At 39.8% G+C, this 26,554-nt stretch overlaps 1 protein-coding gene across 1 annotated transcript in view; it reads left to right on the top strand.

The window, feature by feature from the left end:
* Positions 1-26,554, top strand: part of SOX5 (SRY-box transcription factor 5) — a 288,158-nt gene that overhangs the window by 196,102 nt on the left and 65,502 nt on the right. The window contains 1 exon segment of the mRNA XM_066319506.1: positions 5,437-5,522. Within this exon segment, the coding sequence (XP_066175603.1) occupies positions 5,437-5,522 (86 nt within the window).

Here is a 26,554-nt window from a genome sequence, read left to right as displayed (position 1 = left end):
CTGGTAGTTTCAGCTCAGTTTCTAGGCCATGAAAGATGTCTGGTGTTACTTCACTATTATCCATAGCTGGTCAACAAAAGAAAGTCCTGATTTTTTTTTAATTAATGAGCATGTACAAACCTTTGTGGAAATGCTTTGGCTTTCCTTGGAAGCCGGAGTTTTTGCATAAGTGTAATTTATTCAACAGATACAGAGAAAAGTTTTTTAAAATGTGTACCCTGAAATCACAGGATTATTCTGGTTGGAAGGGATCTCAGAAGGCTTGCAGTCCAACCTCTGGCTTCACACAGAGTCATCAAGGAGATAGGATCAGATTACTCAGGGCTTTATTCAGTTAGGCCTTGCAAAGCTGCAAGGACAGAGAGTGCATAACTCTGTTTGGGCAGCTTGTTTCAACATCTGGGTGTCCTTGTGGGGGAAATCTGATCCTGTTTTGATTCACATTATGTCCATTGGCTCTTATCGTCCAAGTAAAACCTACCAGAAGGAGCCTGGCCTGTCTTGTTGATCACCTTGTAGGGATTAGAAAGCTGCTTTTGGATCCCTCCAAACCTATCTCTTCTGTAGACTGAATTGTTTCTCTAAAGCACAAAACAGACTAATCTCTCAGCTGCCCAGAGCTATCATCAGAGAAAATCAGGGAACAAGTTTGGATTTCTTTTTGGAAGCCACTGGTGGTGTCTTCATACTCTTTTTCTTACTCATTTACATCCATAATCCCTGGAGGCTGAGCTCAGGATGTCAGCCTTGTTGGCCTTCCCCTTAATTCTTACCACAGGCATTCCCCTTGATCGTCATTCGTTTCAATACCTATGGAATCAAAAGCCTCCTTAATATAAAGGGCCACCCCTCCACTTCTTCCCCCTTTCCTCTCTCTTCTGTGCAGTGCAGTGCTCCAGATGTGTCTCATCCCACCACAGTCCTATGATGGTGACTACATCATGGCTCTGCTGTTGCACCATGACCTCCAGCTCTTCCTGTTTGTTACCCATCCTGTGTACATAGGTACACATGCACCTCAGCTGGGCTACTGATTTCACCCCTAACTCAGGATTAGCACCCTTGGGCCTGTTTCCAGGCAGCCCAGCTGCATCCTCTGCCCCCTTCAAACCTAGTTTAAAGCCCTCTCAACGAGTTCTGCCAGTTCATAAGCTGAAATCCTTCTGCCCTTAACAGGGAGATGGAGCCCATCCAGTTCCAGCAGGTCAGGTGCTGAAAAAGCTGCCCCATGTTTTGTTTCATACTCTTCACATTCTTTACGCTGTTTTCTTTTCTCTTCTTCTGTGGTCTCCAACTGTTTTTTCATTTGCTGTTCCTGAAAGATAGGTAGGAGGAAAACAATGAGGTTTTTTTTTAAAAAAATCACGGGAAATAAATGCCCTACTTCTCCTCTTCTGGTATCCTTTTCTTAAGAGAAGGAAATTTCAGGAAAAAAAAAATCAGTGTTCTATTGTTTCATATAATCAGGTTCAACTTTAAAATCCTGTCAAAACATTATAATTTAACATTAGCATGTAACTTGATTTATATAGCAAGTAAGACAATTGTGCCTGTTCTGAAGAGCTTGCAGCCTGTCAGGAGACAAGACAAGACTCTAGGGGGGATTATACCATGAAGGAGAATAAATGAGATGAGTGACAGAAAAAGGAATACAAAAAACATCTTAAGAGTTTTGGTGAATGGTTCAACAGACATAATGTTAACTCTTATGATTTATTTTCACTTAAAAAAAAGTCAGTGTTTTTTAACTTAAAATTTTAACTCTTTTGATAAAATTTCACAAAACATATAAATGGTTTAAGGGCCATTGTTGTATTTTCACAGGTACAGAATCATTTCATACCCATGAGCTGGTAGCCAGTCAGTTGAAAATCAAGTTCCTAAACACAGGGTTGTTATTTTGTGTGTTGGGACAGGATGTCCACTTGGCTCTGTACCGCAGCTGAACTTTTGCAGGAAAGTGTTTTCAGTGAAGGATCATAGGAGGGTTCATAGAAAGAGTGGTTGGGAAGTGAATGTACTTCATGAAAAATCCTCTTGTAAGCAATATCTTGGAAGATTATTTTGGGCAAGGATGAAGGTGTGATTTGAAATTGAAAGAAGTTGCAGTGAATAAATTATCAGGAAGAAGGTTCTGGGTATGTTTTGTGGAAGACGGACCAGAAGAAGGATAGAAAAATAAAGTATTGGCACAGAATTGAGGATTCAGCCTTGCATCCACTGGCATTGCCCACAGTGGGCACCAACACCTCTAATGTTCCCCCTCAGCTCCCCCAGGCTGACATTTCCCCTTCCCTTCTTGAGCTACGGCATCACCAGTGCATAAACCCTGTGTTCTCTTTATGTAGTCTTAAATAATTCTGTTCTTCAAAGTGATGTCACCTACGAGCTGGGAAATAATTATGTATTAGGCTATAATAATATCAGCTAATGAAGTAATTTTTACGTTGTTGTCACCATAAAAATCTCAGCCTTTGATCTGCTCCAGAGTTTACCATATGGCCTACTAAAGACAAACAACAATAAAACTTCTCTCTTACGCTTTGTTTGTACAAAAAAGTCCACACATAACAAGAGAGGTAGTTTGGAACATGAAAAGACTGCACAAAATGTTTCTTTTGGTAGCTGAAAGATGCTCCTGCCTGCATGCATTGGATTAATAATGAATTTTGTAAATGAAAAAGTGATAATGGTTTTTTGAGATTGTATTGGTGTTTTCAGTGGTACAAACTTGTGAATGGCTTGGGAAATATCTATTTCTAAGAACTCTATGTCTTGTCTCGCATTCCTGAAATGTTCTAAGAGCTTGGGAAAAAATTGTAACTATTCGTGACATCTAAAAATAAGATATTTATTGAAGATGTAATGAAATAGTTAAGACATGCATTTCCCAGACTTGAGAATCAGCTAAAACTGCTTAGTCAATAAATTCGCTCTGATATGGGAATAAATTCAAGGACAGTAGAAAGATGTAGTACATTCTAGAGTAACAGGAAAAAATGTGTATTTATCAGATAAGACCTGAGATCTTTGTTAGTATTTTGAAGGGTGGCAGTTGTTCCTGCACTGTGTCATGTCAATGTGTGAGTGCTTGGCATCTTCATGGATAGGATCCCAAAACCTTCCCTGGGTCTGAAGTGTCTGAAGAGTTGTCTGTGGATTTTAATCTTGGCTCTTCCACTAGGCTGGTGGTGGGAATAGTTGATTTATGGATTAGCATGATGGACTGAGGCTTACACGTGTGTGGAGAGAAAAAGGGAGGCTGATCTTTTAATATATGTGTTTTATTACAAATCATTCAAAACTAGACATCTAATGGGCTGTAAGAATCAGCCTCCTACTGAGAAACTTTTCCCTCATTCTTTTTTTTTTTTTTTTCAGTTGAAAAATTAAAAATTTTATCTTCTTTCATGGCCATATTTTGATCAGAGTGTCTTCTTTAAAAGAGACTTTTGAAATGATGCTGAGATCAGCCCTTGGGCTACTGGTGGTGTGGAAGCATCTGAACACCATTGTCCCAGACTCTTTGATCACTGTTTCCTTTTTCTCTGTGTCTTCACTTGTTTGAGGCCCACTGGTTAGGTCACAAGATAGCTCTCCAGAAAATGTCAAGGCCGAAAAATTTTTGACTCAGTCCATGATAGGAGAAGGAAGGTGGGTGCCTCAGAAAGCAAAATAAAATCGGAAAATGTGAAACAAAGGCCTTCTCTGGGGAAGAAAAAGAAAGCCAAGCATGTCAGGAAATTTGCCCACTGACAAATAAATAAACAGAAGTGTTGTGGCCTGACGCTGGTGCAAAGACACTTGGGAATGGGGATGCCTGGGTGGACATTTTGGTTTGCATTGCTTGGCTGGTCAGCCTTGAAAGACTGTGAGGCCTCAGTCAACAAAGCATTACTTAAATGTTCTTTAAGTATAAACATGCACAGTTATTTAAGTTAAATATCTGTTAAGGTGCATTGCCAGACCAGTTTCTGCTGATCCTTCATTATTAGAAGTTGTAGTATTTAATTCTTAACAGGAGATCAAAATCCTTGAATGAAAAAGTTTAAAGAAGGTTACATTATAAAAGGGGAAAATAAATATTAGCCACTTAGCTGAATGTGTGTACACCAACACAGCTTATTTATAACATCTAAAAAAACAAAAATAGATTAATTTCTTTCCCTTTGTTTTTGGTTTCCTGTAGCTAAGGCTTGATAATATTTGAAACTTTAATTCAGTAATAATTATTAATGATTTTACAGAACAGCCTGCATTGCCTCCTTAATTGTCTTTTTTATTTTTTCATTCAAAAAAGCAAAATGAAGGGAAACATTTTCAATCTACCTTTTAAATGAAATGTACAGCAACGCTTAGGTAGATTTTCCTCATTGTGTTCTGCTTTTTCCGTAGTCTTATTTCCAGTGGCTGTTTTTGTGCTACAGAAATCAGGCATGCCACCAGAACATAGGGACATACAGAAATGCTCCAGTGAGCCTTATTTTGGTGGGAAGCGTTAAAACATTTTATCACTTAAAGAAGCAATATAATATGTGTAACATATCTTACTATTTTTTGCTATTTTTCTTAATAGCTTTGTGGATGGGGTAGTATGAAGTTTATTTTAATAAATCAGATATGTGAGAAGTGACCAAAAGTGAGCTCTCCATATCATTAAAACATGCTGGTCTCCATCTCAATTTTTACCATTTCAGGTAATTTTCCATTATAAATACCTGCAATTTTTCTTAAAACCTTTACTGGCTCCCTTTATCTCATTAAGCACAATGCAGTTCTTACTAAAACTGAAGTCGTTTTCCATCAGAAGCAACATTAAGTCTGAACTCATGGAGTGGAGTTGGTGCAGGGATTTCAAAGGCTTGTATCTGATTTCCTTAGCTTCACGTGCTTTTTCCCGTTGTAGGATCAAACCCTGCCACTAAAGTGAGATTTTTTTTTTCTCGCCTGAAAGAAAACAGTAGTCAATTGAGTACCATTTCTACTCTGCGTGAGGCTCAGTTTACTAACAGTGAGCAGAGTTTTGTTAACTTCATATTTTGGACAAGCTTGTAAATTTGTTCTCTTCTAATGCTGTGATCTTATCAAGGTTGTACTGTTTTCCTTTTTTTCTCGTCCACCCCCATCTTCTTTCTTCCCTTTTTTTTTGAAGTGCAGCCTTCTGATCAATGTGCACTTTTTTTTTTTTCCATTTCCCTAAATACATCATGAAAAAGGATGAGGTTTCCGCCTTAATTGCTTGTGCCTTTTATTCACATTCCTCTCTCAGCCAGAATTGTGAAAAGAGTGTTAGTAAAAGGCTGCACAATAGAGCTTTTCATTAGGCCTCAACAAGGCACACAAAAGAAGGCTTTTGGAAAGAGTGAATGCAGGACTTTAATTTGCAGGTGGAGAGTAGATAAAAGGTGCTGACGCCTCTATTATTCTCTTACTTAGGTGACCCCTACCCCGTTCAGCTGATCCCAACTACCATGGCAGCTGCTGCCGCAGCAACACCGGGCTTAGGCCCACTCCAACTGCAGGTAAGTCCCAGCACAATGTAGAGGAGGCAGGGGTTAAGTAAATATGAAAACCAGTTTTCTCTCCCTTTGCAACACAATGCAATTAGCAGGGGTTTTGGGGGCTCTTCTCTTGGCATAAAATTTGCATCTGAAGCAGAAAGAGTCATCAAATGATAACGCGTTTTCCTTTTGCCTCGCTGGAAGTTTTTGGTTACGTTTTTGTGTCTCTCTTGTCAATTTAACTACTTTTGGGTTTGTAGTTTGAATTTTGTTATAGCAGTACATTTGCTTTTCTTATTGACGTGGTTTAACTGCAACAACAAAAACTCAGTGCTGCACAGCCACTCACTAACTTCCCAAAAGTGGGATGGGGAAAAGGATTGGGGAATACAAGGTAAAACCTATGGGTTGAGATAAGAACAGTTTCATAAATTATATAATGTAGGATACAATAATATCAATAGCAACAATTGCAATAAAAAAGGAAAAAGAATAAAACCAAAGCAAACAACTGCTGACCAGTGCCCAACCTGTCCCCAAAGAGTGGTTAACCCCTCCTGAACAAGTGTCCCCAGTTTATAAACTGAACGTGATGTTCCCTGGTATGGAATATTCCTTTGGCCACTTCAGGTCAGCTGTCCCAGCCTTGCTGCCTCTCAGTGTTTTTGTGCAGCTTCTCACAGACAGAGCATGGGAAACTTGAGAAATCCTTGATTTAGGGTAGGAACTACTTAGCAACAACCAAAACAACAATGTGTTATCAAAAGTTATTCTAAATCCAAAACACAGCACAGTACCAGCTACTAAGAAGAAAGCCAATGCTATCCCAGCTGAAACCAGGACACTTTTCCACTAGATTGTTCTCATGCAGGCTGTAAAATACCAAAAGGAAATGGATTGTCAGGCAGTGACAATGGATTGTCTGTCCTGACAAGCACTTTTAAACTGCTTAGAAGTTGTTAACATGATTATGTCCTTTTAGGCCATAAGCTCTTCAGAGCAATAACTGGCCCCTCCTACTGTGTTTTATGGTACCCAGAGCATTTTAGGCACTGCTGTATTTCAGATAATTAGTGATTATTCTAATTTAACATAGACAATTGGAAAACAGGTGGAAAGATATTAAAGGGTTTGAGCTTTTTCAGCTGCATTGAAGAGTTTACATGGTAGTCAGATGTATCTGATTCAGACTGTCAGTATTCTGAATTTTGGAGGCATTAAAATGCCCACAGGTCTTAGTGATAGCAAGTCTTTGGATATTCCTAATGAGTCACACAACCCTTGTCAAGGCATTGGAATGAGGCAAATGTGATGTCTATTGCCACAGTGTTAATTTTGCTACCTGCCGTGTATGCTTGGCTGGTAGGATGAAGCCAAACAATATTTGGGACTGAGAGTAAATCAAGATCCAAATCACCTCTAACTTTGCAAAGTCTGGATTGCCACTCTTTTCTAGAAGCATAAAAAGCCCCAAACTCTCCATTGCAAATGCATCTCCCTGCTCATTATTATTTGCCAAGTCACGTGGAACAGCACAGCTTTATACCTGCTTGGAAGGGCTCAGCATTTATAACTGGGATGTGTGAAATGCATTCTCCAGCTCAGTTTGGCCCGAGTCAGTATGAAGTAGACATCAGATATTTCAGTTGTTTGGCCAGCACACTAGAGCGTGGGACAGAGTTCTGGGGAAGATTTTTTTTTTTTTTAATTTTATTTTAACACAGCCAGCGGAAGTTAGCTGAGTTTCACAGAAATAGCTGCCAGTGTGTAAGCTGACACATTCCATGCACCACAGAGGTTAATACATTCATTCCTATTGTGCCTTTGTATGAAAAGCAACATTGTCTGTGTGTTAGTTTCTGATTCTCTGAGTTAGGAATACTGTAGGCAGCTTAAGAATCATGGGAGCCATGTAAGTCATCCCTCTGAAATGAATTTTGAGGCGTAGCGTCAGTATTGATAAAGTGCTTATAATAGCCAAACACACATGAACAGACATATGGAAGAAAGAGGGAAGGAGGAAAGAGGGAAAAACAAACATGGAGCTAGCTACCAATGCGAAAACAACAATCTGATTCTAAATCTTATTTTTTGCAGTCATTCAGGCTAGTCCTAAAATAATGCATCAGTGCTCTGGTAAGATGGTAGGATGGTTTACTTTCATTTCAGGACCAGCTTTGGGCTGTATCCATGCATGCTGTGGGCTGAAGTATCCTGATTAAAATAGGCCTTATCACAATAACAGTTGTCTCGTTAAAAGGTGGGCTTTGTGCAAAAACGACTGCAGTCATAAATATCTTAAGATGAGTTTAGGTTATGGAAAAGTTGAGAACCTCAAAGGCCTCTTGTTTCTGTGCAGAGAACATTAAAATGAAAATATTGACCAAATTCACCTATGTTGTTTTGCCACATGTCTGGAATTCGAGGGAGAGTTTGGCAGCCAGTCAGTGGGAGAGGCTCAAATTACTAACTTAGTAGACTCTCTGTAATTTTTCAGGATTGATCTCTAAGGGCATGTATATGCTAGAAATAAATTGAAGCTGATCTTTCTTCACTTCTTAGCAGTGGTTTTTAGCTATCATTGCAATTTATCTGATAGAAATTGGACATGCCTCTTAACTTCTGGTGCTATTTAAAAGAGTCAGGCTAGATTTGCTTCTGGAAAGGTTTTATCATACAGGACTCAAATGGATGCTCACCTACATTAACATGAATGGAGCTCAACTTAGTGACTGTGCCTTCCAAATCCTGTTCAAATCCAGTTCAGCTCAGTGATGAGTTTGTTGAGTATTAAGGAAGATTCATTATGTTTTTGGTCCAAACCCACCTTTAAATGGCTTTGTGGTCTTGTTCGAGGAGGAACTCTTCTTACTTCAGACATCCCCCTGCATTACTTACAATTCTAGTGTTCGCTACACACCCTCTGTCATCTGGTCATCTGACAGTGAAAGGTCAGAAAAGTGGAATGTTCCCTTCTTTTCTTCTTTCTCTATCCTCCCTATCACTCATCTTTCAGACTTTGTGTACGTAAAGCAGGGGAGATCAAAGGACCTGACACAATGCTCAGTTTGTTGCTCCCAGCAAAATTCGATACACAACATTATCTCAGCGAAGACAAAGCCAAGGAATTTTACTTGTTTGTTTATGTAACAATAAACACATCTTTGTTGTTTCACTAGAGGATTTAAAGTCGGGTCATGGCTTTAGGAGTGTACTGTGAGATCAACAGGAAGTACTTTTTTTTATCCCTGGTTGTCAAAATTGAATTTTTGTTTTTGTAAATGAAATGGACCCTGTATTTAGAGAAGGACTAGCACCTGATTGTTTTGCTGTAGCAAAGAAACTCTTTGTCAGTGAAAAGGTAATCTCTCATTTTGAAATCCCCTGTTGATTTGTAATCCGAAGCCCCTCTGTTTCTCTCCCCGCCTTTGGGTCCCCACTGGGGTGTACAAATTCTGTCATCTGATATTTGCCACAATTAGCCATGCAGGATTGCCTCAATTTCCAGTATCCACACAGAGACTAATGACTCAACGGAATGGAAGCTAAAACTTTTCATTGTTGGATATTGTAAAGGAAGTAGATGGATGGGACCATGTTGGAAAAGCTGGAGCTGACACGATGCAAGCTTGAACCTGTCCTCTGATAAAGTGCTGTCTGTCAGCCCTGTGTATTCACTCATTCCCACTTTTAATGACAAAAATGCCATTTGGGGGGGAAAAAAAGTGGTTTTAGCTTCCCTCTGTTAGTGAGAAAATTCAGTCCTGAACATTACTGCAGTAAAATCCCTCTGGGTAAGCACATGGGTTTCTTACGTCAGTTTTTTCCCCTCATAAACATCATCTGGTCTTGTTCTTCAAGAGTGGTGCAGGATGGCGATTATGTTTCAAATAAATGAGAAAAAAACCTGAACATAAATTGTCACTGTGTTTTACTGAATGAGGCTAATGACTCAAAAGTACTGCTGTATGCCTTATATGATCATGATGTTTTCCTATATGGTTCAGCAGACGAGGGAATTAAGTTCGTCCATCTTGAAGATCAACATTCAGAGCTGTAAACATAGATGTGGTGTAACAAGCTTTGCAAAAACTAAACTGAAGGGATTATTCTGGTACCAGTCATCTTGGGCATAGCTAAGTATAAAAGAGATGTTTTCATAAGTCTGAGCAAATTCTTTATAAAATTGTATCTGAAAGTTTATTTTCTGATAAAAAAGTATTTTGTGAATAGTTTCTGAGCATTAGGAGACAAAGGAACTAATCACACAATGTGAAAACTGAGAGGAATCTGCACTAATGGGAGTGGGAATGGTTCAGATTTCCCAGATTGCTTGTTTGATAACCAGATAGTGACAACAACTGATTAATTGGCAGTAACACAAATGCTGTATATACCCATAACTCCATTGAAAGATAATGCTGGATGAATAATGACAGCTGCCTGTGTAGTCTTACTGTATGGACATTTTGTGTCCTGTCAAAACAGTATAGCAGTCTGATGTAATACAGACTTCCTGAAAACATCTGCTCTTGGAAAAAAACCACCCCAAAAAGTTTGGAGTGCCAGCAATCAAACTTTCTTCCCTCTTCATCCTAGCGTGAAACGGGACTTCATAATTATTTGTGGCTGTGTTCAGCATCATGTCCAAATCTGTCACTGTGTGAATCAGGAGAACCTCCCATCAGTGTCTAAGTGTGAAAACATTTTAGCTGGGTCTCAGTTCTGAACATTAGAAGAGTTCTGTATTCTCTGACTATTTGTATAAAGATGATGAGCATATTTAGACCTTAAACAGTCTGGCCAAGTTTTTTCGTCTCTACTTCCTCTATTAAGAACTTAGGACAATTAATTTTTTCTTACTATGGACCTGTTCTCTTAGTTGTGTGGTAAGATGCATACCAAGGACTGAATTTAAATGGAATTTTAAAAACTGGACCACAGTTTTGGAAATATTTGGGCCTCAAGCAGGTGCTGATGCAAGAGATTAGATTTTGAGAAAAATTAGGCTTGTTTGGAGTTTGAGAGCTTTGCAAAGTTGTTCATCCTGCTCTTATTTAAATGCCTATCCAGTAAAAGTTTTCCTTTGGAAAACCTTGCTTCCAGGTATCTTAAGGATCCATGATCACTGGAAAGGATGGAGTACTTCAACAAGTGTGCAGTTACTGATCAGGAGGCAGAGTGTTCCAATGGTCATTCAAAGTATTCCATAAAACATCTGTTGCCAGTGAAACAGAAGTAAAGCATGAAGTAAAAGCTAAATTCTCAGTCAGATACCTTTTTTTTTTTTTTTCCTTACATACCAGCTTCCTTCTGGCTTCTTCACCATTGCAGGGATGAGCTACATATCTCCTCTTGCCAGTTCAGGCTATTCCTCTGAAGTGTCTCCTTAAGTTTCATTTGAAATCTTGCTGAGGACAGAACTTCTCCTTTCTCTTAAAGAGATATTACCATGTTGTCATGCATTAATTGTCAAGCACATGTAATAATTGGGGGTGTTTTTGCATATCTCTTTCTGATTTCTTCCTATAATCTCTAGATATAACCAGTTTTCCCTGTTTAAGCAGTTGACCTTCCAGTGTTACAACACATTAAATCTGTGAAAGAAGACTGAAAAAGCTGTGCAAATACTGTAGTGGTGCATCTGAATATTGAAAACTTTATTCTTTCCTTGTTTTGGGGAGTCAAGTTGCCAGAGCTGCAAAGACATATGAATTATTTCTGATGAAGCAAAGTCTAGCGCCCCATTATTGTCTGTACAGAATGTAGCCAAGAGATGGCAATACTTTATCCATTATTCATTTACTCTGCAGTCTGCATTCATGACCTCTTTGGGATATTACTATACCCAGTTCTTTGCTTACAAGAAAGTAAACTGTTTCTTAGTACTGCAAGGTTATTTTTCCTATTTGCTGGGCAGTGTCTTCCTTTAAATACCATCTAAGCTGGCTTTTCAACGGTGAGAGTCAGTATCCTTTCCCTGTTTGTTTTTTTGCTTTACCTGTTCTCATTAATTGGACTCTGACTTCGTGTGTAGGGAATGAATCATTAGCACACAGTTTAATTACAATTGTATAATACTCATGCAATCCACTTAAGTATAAAATAAAAGCATTAGTTTTTCGCTGTCAGCACACACATCTGGGAGAAAAAACAACCAAGTACATGAAAAGTGACATTTCTCATTAGCATAACCAAAAGGTGGCAGTTGTCCATCTGCCGTTAGCTCAGTGTATGGCTGTGCTGTTTCTTATGGCCATCACAAACAACAATGATAAGAGGAGTAATAAAGCAACATGTTTTTGTTGGATGCCCCTTTAAGTAGTTTTTTTAATTGTTGCATTATGCAAATTCTGTATTTCCTATTTCTGTCCACCACTTCTTTCTGGCTTTGTAAGTGAGTATGTTGGCCACTAGATATTGGCCACCTGTACTGCACATGAGTAGCCAAAGTGGCTGTTTCAACAGCGATCAGCGAAGACCGGGGTCCTTCAGCTAGAAAATGTGAGACTCAGAATTCTTCATGTAAAAGAAGCTACAACCATCTAACCTGGGTGAAGATCTCTGTGCTTTGGTGGAGTAAGTTGTCTTTGAAAAAATTTATCTTTCCAAGGTTTCTTGTTTTTTTTATTAAGTCTTAGTGATGATTTTAAGATACACATTAAATTATAAAAGTAAGGTGTGGGATGAGAGGCTATTGATTGCCAAGAGCATCTCTGAAAAATCCCTACATTTTTAAATGGAAAAAGTTCCTCTCAGTTAACTCAGAAGGAAGCCTGGCAAACGCCAAGATGCAACTACTCCTCAGTTTCTGGATACCTGCTGAAAACTAGAGATTGTGGTAGATTGTGTAAAAGCATGAACCACAGAATACAGCTCAAATAAATTATCTTCATGGTGGGTAAATGTGCTTTGTAGTTGGCATTTAAATAGCCCATTCTTGCCTTTGATAGAATCTTACACAATGTATGGGTAAACTCGATATATTCTATTAAAATAGATTTGAATGAAAAGCTTGATCACATAGTTTTATCAGAATCCAATCAATTTAGGAAAAACAGTGATTACAGCAGATTAAATAGAAATGCTTTGTGTTTTATTGAGCACTGTGAATATCTGAGCACATGCACAGTGGACGTTTACAGGCAGTAAATACACATGGTAAAACAATATCATGGCTACTCTGTGGGTTGTCAAATTAAAACTCCCTCTTCCCTCCTGGGGAAAGAATTAGCAGAGGTAGCATATCCATTTTATCTAGATTAACAGTCCTTTCTGCATAACTTTCAGACTCCATCCATATCTATGAAAAATGAAAAAAGCCTGAAAAATGACCAGCCTGTCTGCCTTCCAGTTGTAACTCCGGCCTGCTGTTTGCTAGCAGACCTCTGTCTGCATGAGTGAGTTTCCCTCTAGGTTAAAGAGACTGAATTCCCTCTTCCCCCTCCCTCCGACCCTGAGCCTGCAGGGCAGACAGACAGAAGCACACATATGATTAATACAGCACAGCTGCAGGAGTGACTCATTTGCATATGTATTAATAGAGGCAAAAACAACAATTCAATTACATACAGAGACATTCTGCATACTAAGGAACATATGCAAATAGCCTGGAAAAAGTGCAGCCAGCATTCTCTCTGACTTCCTTGAGCTCGCATGGGCCAGAGTCAGAGCCCAGCAGTTTTCAAGAAAGAAGAAGAACATGCTATGAGATGCTTATACAACTATTACTCCTCCTCCCCCCACCCCCTTGGGTTCCTAGAAGACATTTGACATTTGGACAATGGAAATAGCACATCTTTTCTGTGTTATTTCCCATTTACCAGCCTTCAGCTTCATGTTGTTGTCTCCTTACAAATAAGCCCCCAGCATGAGGACAGCAAATCCTTAGCCTCATCTTCCATACACACATATTTATCCTCTTTTTTTCACCTCATCACTTGTGGTGTTCCCATTTTGCTTTGTCCTTTTCTGCCGCAAGATTTCTCTTCTTGTGAATTAGCACAAGATAACCATTTCTGTGCCTTTTCCTTGTAGTGACAGTGTACATCTGATCATAATATAACTCAGTGATTTTCTGCTAGGGTCCATTTTAGACCCATCAGTCCTTTTAATGGGTCTAAAAGGTGTCTCAGAGAAGTTACCTGTTTTAGGTAGACTGTTCTATCATGATACCTCGGTCTTTGTCTCTGCTAAGAAAGTTGTGGTGTTCTCAAGCGGAAAAGATGAAAACCCACAGGTGTTCAGTGGTTCATACTACAGATGATGGGGATCTTGATAGCTGGTACAGAATCTGATTCTAGCAATAGAAACAGATGTTCTCCTGTTCCTGAATCTTACAGGAGTTTATTAGGGCTTTCAAAAGCAGGTTGGAAGTATTGGAGCACTGGAAATTATGCTATAGGAACACTAAAGTTAAGTTTTTTAGCTGCAAGTTATTCCCTAACTTCGTGTTTTAACTGAAAAACCATCTATGTACTGAGTATGCTTTTCATATGGGCCATTCACACACTGTAGTATGCAACAACACGTTAGGCCATGGTCCACACCTAGTATCCTAATTTTGGGGAAAGCGAGACATTTAACATTGACCTTCATGGACTAGTTGAGTAGAGCTCTGTTTCAACTTGAGAAGAGATAAGTCACTAAAAACTTTTGGAAACCTGACAAAGCCATTAAGATGCCCAACTGTCTTGGGTGGCAGCCCTCTGTGTTTCAAACAGCCTGAATTACTGGCTATTTGTTTGAAACATCTCCGTGGTGTGAGCGGGGAAAAATAGGTCATGCAGGGAAGTGTGTAACTGTCTGGCAGAACGTGCTTGTGAGGTCAGGTCATCCTTAATTTTTCTCTTGCAAAAATGTTACACTTGTTTCTTTTTGGGGTTAGCCTGACAGATGGAAGCAAGATTACTCCTTGATTATTTATAAGGCATTAATTTTAGATGAATATTGCTGAAGTAACTGACATCATAAGTAGTTTTAGCAGCCAGCAGAAGAGCCTGTTTGCAGATTGGAATATGACAGTCTTCACTTATTCAATGTCCTAAGACAAAGTCTGAGGTGTTTGAAAGAAGAGACAAGGAGTGGAGGCATCTGTATCAGCAAGGACTTTGTATTTCTGTAAGACAGAACCGAGACTTCAGATCTTTAGAATTGTGGTGTCAAAGCTGTTGAGTTCAACCAGCTGCAAGACAAAACCAGTGTCAAAAAAGCAGCAGTGGCAGCACCTGCCTACCAGTGTTTTAAGCCAGGATGGGGAAAATCCACCTGAGAATTCTTACACTGCCCTGAAGTAACTTCTGTGGTTGAAAGAAGTAAATAACAACCCTTGTACATATCTTGAGGTGCTTCCCTTCCTATACCAGCAACAGTGCAGATCTATGAGACGTTTGCGTTTCACATTGTTTCATGGCTTGCATTCTTCGGGAATTAATGCTCCCGGGAAAGGTCTGTATGAAAAATCCAGTAACAGAACCAAAAAAACTTTCCCCTCCCTCCCCCTGTTTTGTGTCCTTTGCACATTCCAGACAGTGGGTTTTGAAAGAGTTGGCTTATGCTACTGGTTTTCCTATTATGTTGTTTGCTCTTTTCAGAGGGATGTTGCTGAAAAGAAGATTATATAATCATGCAAATCAGATTGTATAATCCTGAGCAAACTGTCCGGCGGGGGGAGAGGAGGGGAAACCACCCTGAGTGGAGCTTGGCTGGCTGTGGGGGAACTCGCTCTGAAACCACAAACTGGGGCATTACGGGGCTCCTGTAAAACATGAAAGCTGCAGTCAGACTAGGAGATTCTTCTGAATATTTCTGGAGTTCATTGCCTTCATGCTGAACTCTGCCAATAGTGTGTATTTGCAGTCCCCCAGCAGAACATCATGACAGACAGACACATAGAAAAACTGTAAATCAGTGATCTGCAGTCACTCCAGTGCTCGTGGAACAATGCTGCAAATAACAGCAGGGAGAAACAGTGACAAACCTACCTACTTACTGATACATACTTCTTTAAGTCCACTAATCAAATTACCACAATTATTCATCCCTAAAACAGCACAAGAAATTCTCTCTTGAAGTCTTGCTCTCTCTGTTGCACCTAGATCAGATGACATGGTTTGCTGTTAGAGGCAGATTGGGATAATATATGAATGTGTAAGAATTTCGATTTATGTCTCATTTCTTATTACAGTCTATTTAATGACCACTCTTTTTTGTCCAAAGTTTAGGTGATTTCTGATTGACAAAGCAGAACAGGATAGAAGTAAACAAACAGAATAGTAAATACGTGCACGAGGAGTGCATCACTGGCCTGTGATATAAATTGCATATGGCAAGAACAGTGCAAGCTTTTAGAAGTTTCTGGACTCTCACCCTTTCTTTCATTAAGGCTGATTCCTTGCCAGGCTTGACTGTTAGCAGCCAGGATATTTGATCACCCTTTTATGAATGGGGGCTAATATTAGGCACAGTTTGAAACTATGAAATACCTAATTACTGTAGACTGTAGATCAAAGTGTTCGGCAACAAACCAGTGAGGTCAAGAGGCTTGTTCTGTTTTTCTTGCCAAAGTCATCAATTGAACTTTTCTCAATAGAAGATACCTAGTATCTGGAGATGTAGCTTTCACAGTGTCGAACTTAATTATTCTCTTGTGCCTGGATAGCATAAGCTTGTTCCTGAAGTTAAGTCGAAGTGCAATTTTTTCACCCACTGTGTAGGCTCAGTTTCCTTAAATCATTTTTCTCTTTTCAGAGGTTCTTAATGCTTTCAGCTCTAGAGAATTTGTAAGATCAATCTGAACAAGAAAATTCGGAGGCAACAGTGCCTGTAGCTCCTAGTAGCCCTCAAAGCTAGCTTTTCAGTTTAGCAGTCTGCATGAGCTCTGCTCACTGGAGAGAGATTCTCAGACTAGCTTCTGAGTAGCCCTTTCACTTTGCATAACTGCCTTATTTGTTTGCCATTTTTACCAGTGGTCTGTTTCTGCTCCATTCGTTGGATTACTAAGGAGAAAAGTACTGCAGACTACTGGATTTACATTCCTTAACCCTTAGCCATAGGGGCTGCTCCCATCACAGATGGGTTACCTGCCTGGAAATATGCTGCACATTTGTTAAGTCATCTATCTTGAAGGCTGGCAGACTGGAATTACAGGGAGCAGGGCTGTCAGAAAGTTACTGTGTGAGTTGTCTTTCCTTGATGGGCAAACCTACAAATGGAACTGAAAAGCAAAAGAAAAAGGCATGTATGCAAGAAAGAAAAATGGTTTTAGAAAGTGTGTGTTTTTAAGCTTAGAAATCAGCATCTTATGATTATCAATACAACAGGAAAGCAGTAAGAAAGTTTTAAATGCTGTCATGGTAGTAGAAAGTGAGATTTTCAAAAGCATTGTCCACCTAGATCTGAACCTCTGTGTCTTGCTGTTTTTCTCTCTCTATTTAAAATCTGCATTGCAGCAGAGGCTTCTCGCTGTATTGCAAGCTGTACTTTGCTTTAGGAACCACAGCTGTGCCACATCCTGCACCAGCAGCCACTGACAGGGGCAATCTGTTTGTGGCATATTGAGGTAGTCAAATTGTCTTTGGGGACTGCTGTGGAGTGGCTTTTTCCAGCTCCTCCCTATAGGTACAGTATCTCCTTCTCCCAGAGGGGCCTGGGGCTGCCAGTCTGTGCTCAGGGGGATGAGGTTATTCCTTTAGAGATGTGGGGAGCCATGAGGGGTGGTACCTGTGCCCCTGCCTGATATGCTCAGGGATACAGAAAAGCATCATTCCTGCGTCTCCCTGTAGATGCATAGCTGGGGAAGGATGGTTGTCCCTCAGCACACCTGGGCAGCAACACCAGGGGTTCTCTGCCCTTCTGAAGGTGAAGTTTCAACTCTGTGGGTTACTCCTCTCCCTCCCTGTGCTGGAGTGTGAAAATTGCACCTGGCAAAAAAATCCCTTTCTCTTTCTTTCCACTTCCATGGCTCAAAACAGTCTTTATAACAGTGTGTTCTCCGTTAATACACCAAAACAGTACAGCTTGTGATAGTGTTTTAGGCCATTACTGTAGAATACAGCAGCATATTTATTTTGTGAAAGGAACCAAATGGTTCTAGCTGAATTTGGCACAAGAATGTGGCTGAAGTCCTAGTTTATCTCTCATGTAGATTTTACCATAAACTCTGAAAATTACAAAAATTCACGTTAGAAACACTAATAGGTGTGCTAAACTTTTTATTAGCTTCAACTGTCCTTAAAAATCTCTTCGTTTCTCCACAGTAGTTCTGCATTAGTATATGTATATTAGCATCAGTATTCCAATTTTTTTTTACTAACTAGGGCTTATTGGTGTTTAGGGTAGGCAGTACATAGAAGCATAGGATTGCAGTTGGGAGAGACCTTAGACATCACCTGCCATGGGCAGGGGCACTTACTGCTAGTCCAGGTTGCTCAGAGCCCCATCCAACCTGGCCTATAACACTTCCAGGGATGGGGCATCCCCAGCTTCTCTGGGCAACCTGTTCCAGTGCCTAACCACTGGAAAATTTCTACCTAATATCTAATCTCCACCCACTCTGTCAGTTTGAAGCCATTCTCCCCTTGTCTTGTAACTATGTGCTCCTCCATCTTTCCTGTAGGCTCCCTTCAAGTACTGGAAGGCCACGTTTGGGTCACTCCAAAGCCTTCTCTTTTCTAGGCTGAACAATCCCAATTCTCTCAGCCTTTCCTTGTAGGAGAGATGTTTCATTCCCACAGTGAACTTAGTGTCCTTCTCTGGACTCACTCTATCAACTCCATGTCCTTCCTGTGCTGGACTTAAGGGCTGGAGGCAGCACTGCAGGTGGGGTCTCTCCTGAGCAGGGCAGAGGGGCAGAATCCCCTCACTCAGGCATTTGTTTTAACTCTCTCTCCTGCTGTGCCAATAGCTGCCTGGGAATAGTTCCTTTCAGGGCTACCATCCCCACTTATCCCATTATCATGGCAGCTTTGCTTCTTGCTGTACACTGCTCTGATACAGTGATGGTGAGAGTAATTTGGGCAGTGTGTATCCGTGTGTGTTTGGGAAAGATTTTTAAAGAGCCCTGAAGGGATTTGGGAGCCCAGCAATAATTAATTTCTTACAGTGGCTTTGAAAATGGGACAGGCAACATTTCCACTTAATCGTTCCTCCTTTGTGCAGCTTTTTTTTTTTTTCCACGTTTCACTGTGGGGAGAGGAAACCCCACATATGTATCAAAATTCTGTCAGGCTGTTAGATGGTGAGGTGCTGTTCATTTGGTGGCACAGTTTGCATTGGATATAATGAAGGACACAAATGCTTAGCTTTTCCTGCCTCTAGTCCAAGCTGGCCCAACTCACCTTTGTGTGGTAGCTTGTGTTTCAGGGCTTGCTTTCACTTTGAGTGGAAAAAAGAGAGAGTGAGCATCATTTCCCAGCATTTCATGTTGTGTCATATCCTACTAGCATGTCATATCCTGCATGCTTGTTCTTAGAGTTTTAGTATCACACAGGCGTGGGACTCCAACCAAACTGAACGCTGCCCCAAAAAGAGTGTTGAGGACCCTGATTTTCACCCTGCTGTGTGGGCATGGGGAGATGGACCTGTCCATAACCTGAGCTGAGACAGAAGAAGTTAGAAGAGATTCTAGAAGGAACCATGACCTACCCAGTTAAAACTCAAATTATTCTGGTTAGATTTAGACATTTCTCAAGTCTGATTGTATTTATTTTTTTCACAACAGTTCACTCGGATGACTTAGTTTCACTTCCCATTAATTGCTCCTCTGAAGCAAGTTTTTAATGGATGTAGGATAGGTAGATGCTTGCACAGCAAATGTTTCTTTTGTATCACACTGGGTGGCATTACAGGTTTGTTTTCACTAAAAGGTATTGTTACCCATCAAATGTGGAAAGAAATGACCACTAAAAACTGAGGAAATGTTCAATTTTTTTAAAAAAGCTGATTTGTCGCTTTCCTCATTGACTATGAACTGAATAGACGTCTAACCCTTAAAATACTTTCTCCCCCCTTTTCTTTTTTATTGCCTGGAATCTTAAGAGCTTTATCATTTGCAGTCATAAAATGAAAATATACACCAAACCCTCAAAGGGCAAGTATGAAATTAAATTATATTTGGGCAGCTGTAACCTTTTAAAACGATCAGATTCCAGTTAATGTATTTCTTCCTGTTCTGAATGCTGCCATGGTGTTTGATGGTGGGAAGCAGTCCAAAGGGCATTGGGAGATAATAAATTCACTGGAAATTTCACCCTGAGGCGAGCCTTGATACACCAAGTCTTCCATTTAGCAGGACTGACCTAAAAATCTTGTCACATCCAAAGGTCACTTAGGTTGGGGTTGGTGTGTCCCATCTATCTTTCCCTGGTGCAAAGAATGACAGCTGAGCTCATAAACAGCCATCAGAATATGCAAGTCAGGCAGGGGGGAGAGGGAGGAAGGATAATACTGCTGACATCTTCTTAGATTTCCTAGGCCAACTTTCTAGGCCAGTGAGACCAGATCCCATCTGTGGGGCTGCTTCTTGCAGCTACTTCACAAATGCCGACTCAGTTTAAAGAGGCTACAGGTGACCATGGAGGTCTGAAAGAAGGGAGTCTCCCCTCATGTCTGCACATGCCATGTAATCCTGCTAGGGCACATTGTACTGTCCCTGAACATCTCCTACTTGCTACCAGTCTCGTTAGTCAAAACAATTTACAGTTCATACAATGCCTTACTTTTAAGGAGGGTAAAAAGTCTAAAAAGATGTCATCTGTAAGAACAATGACTCTAAGGCAGCCATTTGGCACTAATTATAAGCAATAATGGAAGGTAAGATATTTTCAGTCTCCTGAGAAAATCTGTGATGTACATCCTCTAGGATGTTGCTTTTCCTAAGCTTATTAAAATCAGTATAATCCTCTCACACAATAAATTAAAGCAAAAGACCCTTCAGGATGACTGTTGTCTTTCAGTCAAAGTTTCTGCTTCTGCAGTTGAAAGCTCCAGTGGACTCTTCCTATGCTTGCAGTATATTAAATATTAAGGTCAGGTCTTGGAGTTGCATAATAGAAGTGTATTTGAAGGACAAAGATCTGACTGACCATAATTGGTCATCCTTAATTGGGGATGAGCCCTGCAGCATATGTCCATTGTATCCTAGTGGTGTGAATCTCCTCAAAATTCCCTGAGAGGAGCAAGAAAGAGACAGGCTGCCAGTCACTGCTGGGATGCAGGAGTCAAAAATTCCCTCCTCTACAGCCTGCCTTGACCCATCAAAAAAGAAGCTGTTGTTCAGTGTCCTTCTGGAATGTGGTAACACCCCACTGTTGGAAGAAAGATACTGTGTATGGTAAAAGCAGTGGTCTGATTCTCTGGGAAACATTAAGTTGAAGATAAAAATTATAAATAAATTATTAAATAAAATCTTTAGCCTTGGACATGCAAAAAAAAAAAATCAAACGTGATTTGGAAAAAAATCAAATGTAAAAAAAAAATCAAATGTGATTAAATTTTGGAACTTGGAACCCAAGTTCCAAAATTCACAGGCTATTGACTAAGTTAGGCTTTTAACTCCTCCTGGAAATTTGTTGATATCTCTCCATGAATTTAGTTAATCAGATCCTTCTGAAAAGGATTGTAAATTGTATGTTCCTTTGCTTGTTAAAACTAAACAGAGTATAACTGTTATTTTCAGAAGTATTTCACACATTCTTACAAACATACTATATTTGAGGCAAACACAGTAAAGAAGGGCAAGATTGGCCAGCTGTCAGTGTTTGTCTTCATTTTCCTTGGGTTCACACTCTACTTTATGTTAACATATATGTTCTCCACACAAAGCCAAAGTAATTTGCAAGCAACTTTGGGGGAGTTATATGCCCTTCTCCACATGTTCTGTCCTGAAAATGCAGCTCTGTGCCTTACCAGTTGGATGACTTTGAGGAAGACAAAGTCACTCTCCATCTGACTTGTATAACAAGTAAAAAAGGAAATGTGTGTTTTTCGTGAGATACAGAGAGGAGTGATATATTTCGCTTCAAATTCAGCTGCTGACACAAAATTTTTAAAACTTACATAGAGGTGCTGAGCACAGACTAGCTACTTTTTTTCCTTTTTTTTTTTTTTTTTTTTTTTTTTTTCATTTTTTTTCCTTCAGGATGGTGGGATGAGAATAACCTTTATCCATGGATATCTAACATGTATAAGTCATCTGACATAATATTGGAAGTTCCATTCTAGGTTTTATAAAGCCAGATGAGGATGATTAGCTCAGACTATTCCCACTTTGCATCACTTTTCCACTGTGGCTCAGTTTCCTTTTTTCATTTACCTAGGTAATTCCAGTTTGTAAGCTAGTAATGGTGGGCCATAAGGTCAGAATATTTCTGTGATGGCTGGTGGGGCATGGAGCAACAAGACCAACTGACTCTATTTCTGCAGCAGTTGAAATTTGGGGAAGTCACGGAGTCAGAGTCAGTGCAGACTTCTAACTCGCTGTGTCAGTTGAGTTTTCCATCGTTTGGAAGTGTGGATATCCCATTGTGCTGGTCTTAGTGCATTGCTTCCCTATGTTTTCATAGCCTTATTCTTTCCATTTCATGCCACATGACTTTGGACACTTGTCAGTGATCCTGGTGTTAATGTTGTTAAATACATGATAGAAGTATAGATGGTGAGAATAAGCATTGTATTTAATGGCTGTAATATTGGCAAATGCTTTTTTGCAACTTTAGACGTGGCTTTTATTGTGGTGAGTATGATCACTTTGAGCAAAGGCCTGTCCTGTGCCATGGTGTTAACTGGAGAAGCTGAGAGATATTTTGCAGTTGCTGACTTTGGCAAAAACAAGGACTTATCCCTGCGTAATGGAGGACTGAACTGTTCCTTGCCTTATTCATGCTTCCCACGCTGGAGTCACAAACACTGGGTAATGTTAATATTTGTCACGGAAAAATGTAATTGGCAGAAATGTTTCCTATATAAACAATATATAACAGATGACAGAGACCTCCCCTCTTCTGGATTGCTCTGGATTCCTTATCCCTGATAATTATAAAAGAAGGGACTGTATGGAGGGTATTACTGCTATGTGGAGGGAAGCAAGGAGAATCCCTGCTTGACATTCCCAGTCTGGAATGGAGATAAATTTACCAGTTGCTGACTGAAGAAGCAATGAGTGCTGTTCACCCACCCACTGCAGGGAGCAGCCAGTCCTGAGCAGCACAAAAAGGGTCAATCAAATAGGTTGTACATCATCTGAGGAGGCAGATGTTAGAACATATTGTAATGGGTTGCTGTGAGGATGGCTTGTGGAGTACAGGGGTGGGGGGAGAGCAGCTATCAGTGATGCTTTATGTCACTGAAAATATCCAAGTTTTGAGGAAAGTCTCTGAACACAGGAAATGAAAGCAGTAGAATTCCATCTATGTTAGACTTGTGGGCAGAATGACGGAGCTAGAAAAGGAATAGAAGTATTGAGATCCTCTCTAATACTGCATATAATACCAGTAAGTCTAGGTATTATCTGTGCTTTGCCAAAGTCACTCTTAGCCTTGGAATGTGTGAGTATTTTACCTGAAAAAAAAAAATTACTGAGCTCCAGACTATATTAAATACAGAACTGTCAAAATAGCTTCTATTTTAGCAGTGCCCCTAATTCACACCCACTCAAACACCTCCTCACTCGTTAACCCCATCATCAGACCCAAGTTACTCAAGTGAAATGAAATTAAAATTGGGAATGAGGTAATAAACAAAAATTTCTGGATAATGTTATTACTTCAGTATAGCAGCTCTTGTTAGTGAGGCTACAGTAAAAGCTTCTTGGTGTTTCCACTGCGTACTCTTTGGTGCTCCCACCCCTTTGGCTTTGTAGACAACTACTCAGCCAGCAGTGATTTGAGATGTACTTTTACATCAACTTTGACTCTTTTTTTTGGATTGAAAAGAGTTTCATGTTTTGGTACTTCATTATAAAACGTGAAAATTGCTGGGGTTTTTCATCCTAATCCAAATTTCCAGATGAACATTTTAAAGATACGTATTAGCTCTTTTTATAACCATAGCCATATTATTAACAATTGAAAAAATGCCTCCTAAGATAATATCAATATTTCATGTTTTTGTACAAGCAGATCCATCTTTCTGTTACAAAAAATTCCATGCTGGAAATTGGTATGGAGGACAGTTTTCAAAAAGCATTGTTCTCACTCAGGAGTCTATTTTCTTTGTTTTCCACTTTACTCAGTGCCTCGAAAAAAGTTGTGGAAATCAAATTTAATAAATAATCAGGGATGGATCAGATGTGCTAATGGATTTTAGAGTTTGTTACCGGTTAAAGTGCCAATATGTTACTGTGGAATATGTGGCTGTGTGGAATTCCTTAAGAGATAATTTAGAGCTTGCAGCCCTGTTGCCAGTGAAGGACATCTTTTTTGCCTCAATAACCAGAATTTAAAGGGATTTATTTGTGTTTTCCTTGTTGTCTAGTCTTAAGAGCAAAATGCTGTAGAGGTAAAGTAGAGAGTGGGCACTTCCTTAGGGTAACCCAGATAAGCTGGAATCACATGGGACTTCACATATTGCAGTAGGATGGCAGTTGCATTTCCCGTGGTTTGGTTGATGCAAAGGACAAAGCTTCCCACTTGCTGTGGGAGCATGAGGCTCCAGCAGTTCCTGATTATCCTCAGGGATTGGTGAAACCAGAAGCAGCCATGTAAAGTTCCAAAGTTCATCTCATAGCTCCTCTAGTGCTTGGGTGATGCATAGCTCCTCTGATGCTTGGGTGAGATGGACACAGAAGTTGAAGATACCATTCCCTATGACTTTCAGTCACGTTATTGTGGCTACAGTTCCTTAAATCTCAAGTATAGCATGTGGTTTCATTCCAAAAGAGGAATACTGGAGTGAGTTCCAGGATTTTTGTGCATGGGTTGCAGTCTGGCCATGCAGAGTGACTGGGCCTTACTGTCTCCGGTTTCTTGTAGTGGGAGTCAGAAACTGAATCCTGAGGGATTTCAGATGTTTTCAGAGACCACTTTGAGGGAACAAATTCTCTAAGAATTAAAGACTAAACTTCTGTACATGTCCTAATGGAATATGCAAAGTGTCACTTCTCCCATTACATCAGTGTAAGCATGGAAATAGTGAGATGAACCAGAAAACAGCTTCTTATGTTATTTCCTGAGAGGTTTGCCAAAGCTTCACAGAGGTTTCAGGCTCTCTGGAGTTTTATGGGCTCCATTGGAGGGGGAGTTTTACAGACCACACCCATTTTATCATAAAATCAAAGAATAAAAAGATTGAACAGCTATTGAGTCGTTTCTGTAATTTCATTTTGTGCAAGAGAGACTTTCCTATAATGAAGCAAACTCCAAAATAATGACATTAATGGAGTGCTTTCTGCTCTCTCAGCAATTCTGTTATTAAATAATGGTCTCCACTCTACAAACTCTAACATCTCTTTGTAGCCTGTCCTCTCCCAAGCTCAAGCATCCCAATTAAAAAAACCATGCATTTGTATTTTTAAGCATCCAAGTTACCCAGCTTCTAGCATTGGGGCTAAATTGAAGTTAGGCACTCCCATGAGTTTCAAGTTGATAGGACTCAGTTTGATGGTTGAGAATATTAGAAGTCTGACCAGAGTGAAACTCAGATGGTTTCTGGTTTGGAACGCAGATTTACTCTGATACAGTGAGGCTCAAAATATTCCAGTTCAAGACTGGGGCAATTTCTTTGCCAGTGATTGGAATAAAAGTTCCCTACAGGTCTAAAAAGTTTCATTGACTTTCTCTGCAAGCCTTTAACAATACCTAGAACAAAACAACTCTTGTTTTGGGAGAGCAGATTCCATGTGGGTTAAGGACAAAGGAAAGCCACATGTGAGCTGGAACTTCTCTTAGTTCTTGTACAAAATTCCATTTCTGTGGAAAGGGATCACATTGGGCTGCTGGGAAGGAGAACTGCTGCCGTGTACTGATACTACACCTTCACAAAAGGATCTCATAGGATGAGGCAGGACTTGTTAGCTTTCCTGAGGACATGTGGAAGGAGATTTTAAAGCAATGAACATAAAAAAAATTACATGAGAGGTAAATTTAGTTGTACCTGTTTGAAAATTCTCTGTGGCACAGAAACTCGTAAACTGGAAAGGGAACACTGTAGGACTGACATCCTTCTCCCCGAAAATAATAACCTTTCTCTACTTTCTCCACCTCCAAAAATGAAATAAAATTAAATAAACTAAACTAAACTAAAATAAAACAAAAAACTTACACAGGTGAATAAAAATGCCGTGGCACATTCTGTTAGTGTTTCTTGCTAAGGAAAAAGGGAAACAGAAAAAAATCTCTTCAGAACTACTCTAGAAATCAATTTGGTTTAGTTTAGCTCTTGGAGCAAGTCCTTTTTCTTATGCAGCTTTGATGGTCTGTCCATCACTGGCCTCTGCCTTTCAATATTCTTCTTCTACCTGTATTTCCTCCTTTATGTGTTCTTTCCAGGGAGGCTTGGCACGACAGAAGTAGCTCAAACACAACCCTTAGCTCCCCTTTAGGGCACAAACATCACATTCTTTCCTCTTTAGCCAAGCTGGAAGAGAGCAGTCTTGTTTATGATGGACTGAGAGTTTCTCACTCTCTGTCTCCTGCATTTTTATCCAGACCCTTTGACCACGTAGTACAACTCAGTTCAAAGAGCAAATTAAGTTTTTGAGTGAGCTGAGTAGATGCCACTGAACTCCTGTATGTATCAGATAAATGAGGAACAATGTTAATTTATCTCTCCAAGGACAAGGGATACAATTGTAGGATACTTCAGGTTCAAAAATACTCTTAATGTTAAAAGGGAAACATACAGGAAAGAAAATGTTTCTCATCTGACTGTTTGATATCATAGTTAACAGATGAAGATACAACTATAGGGGGGCAAAAAATATCCAAGTGTAAGTTTTTACATCTGTTTCTTTTACCCTCCCAACAGACTAATTTGGTAATGTGGCATTGTTGCTTCTGGTAGGTGATTATCATCTCTTTACTACTTTAAAGACAGACTTCAGTATTTTAGGACTCACT

Source organism: Sylvia atricapilla, chromosome 5, assembly GCF_009819655.1.
Source record: "Sylvia atricapilla isolate bSylAtr1 chromosome 5, bSylAtr1.pri, whole genome shotgun sequence".
In the NCBI taxonomy this organism is placed as follows: Eukaryota; Metazoa; Chordata; class Aves; order Passeriformes; family Sylviidae; genus Sylvia; species Sylvia atricapilla.
This window is presented reverse-complemented; position numbering and strand designations above follow the sequence as displayed.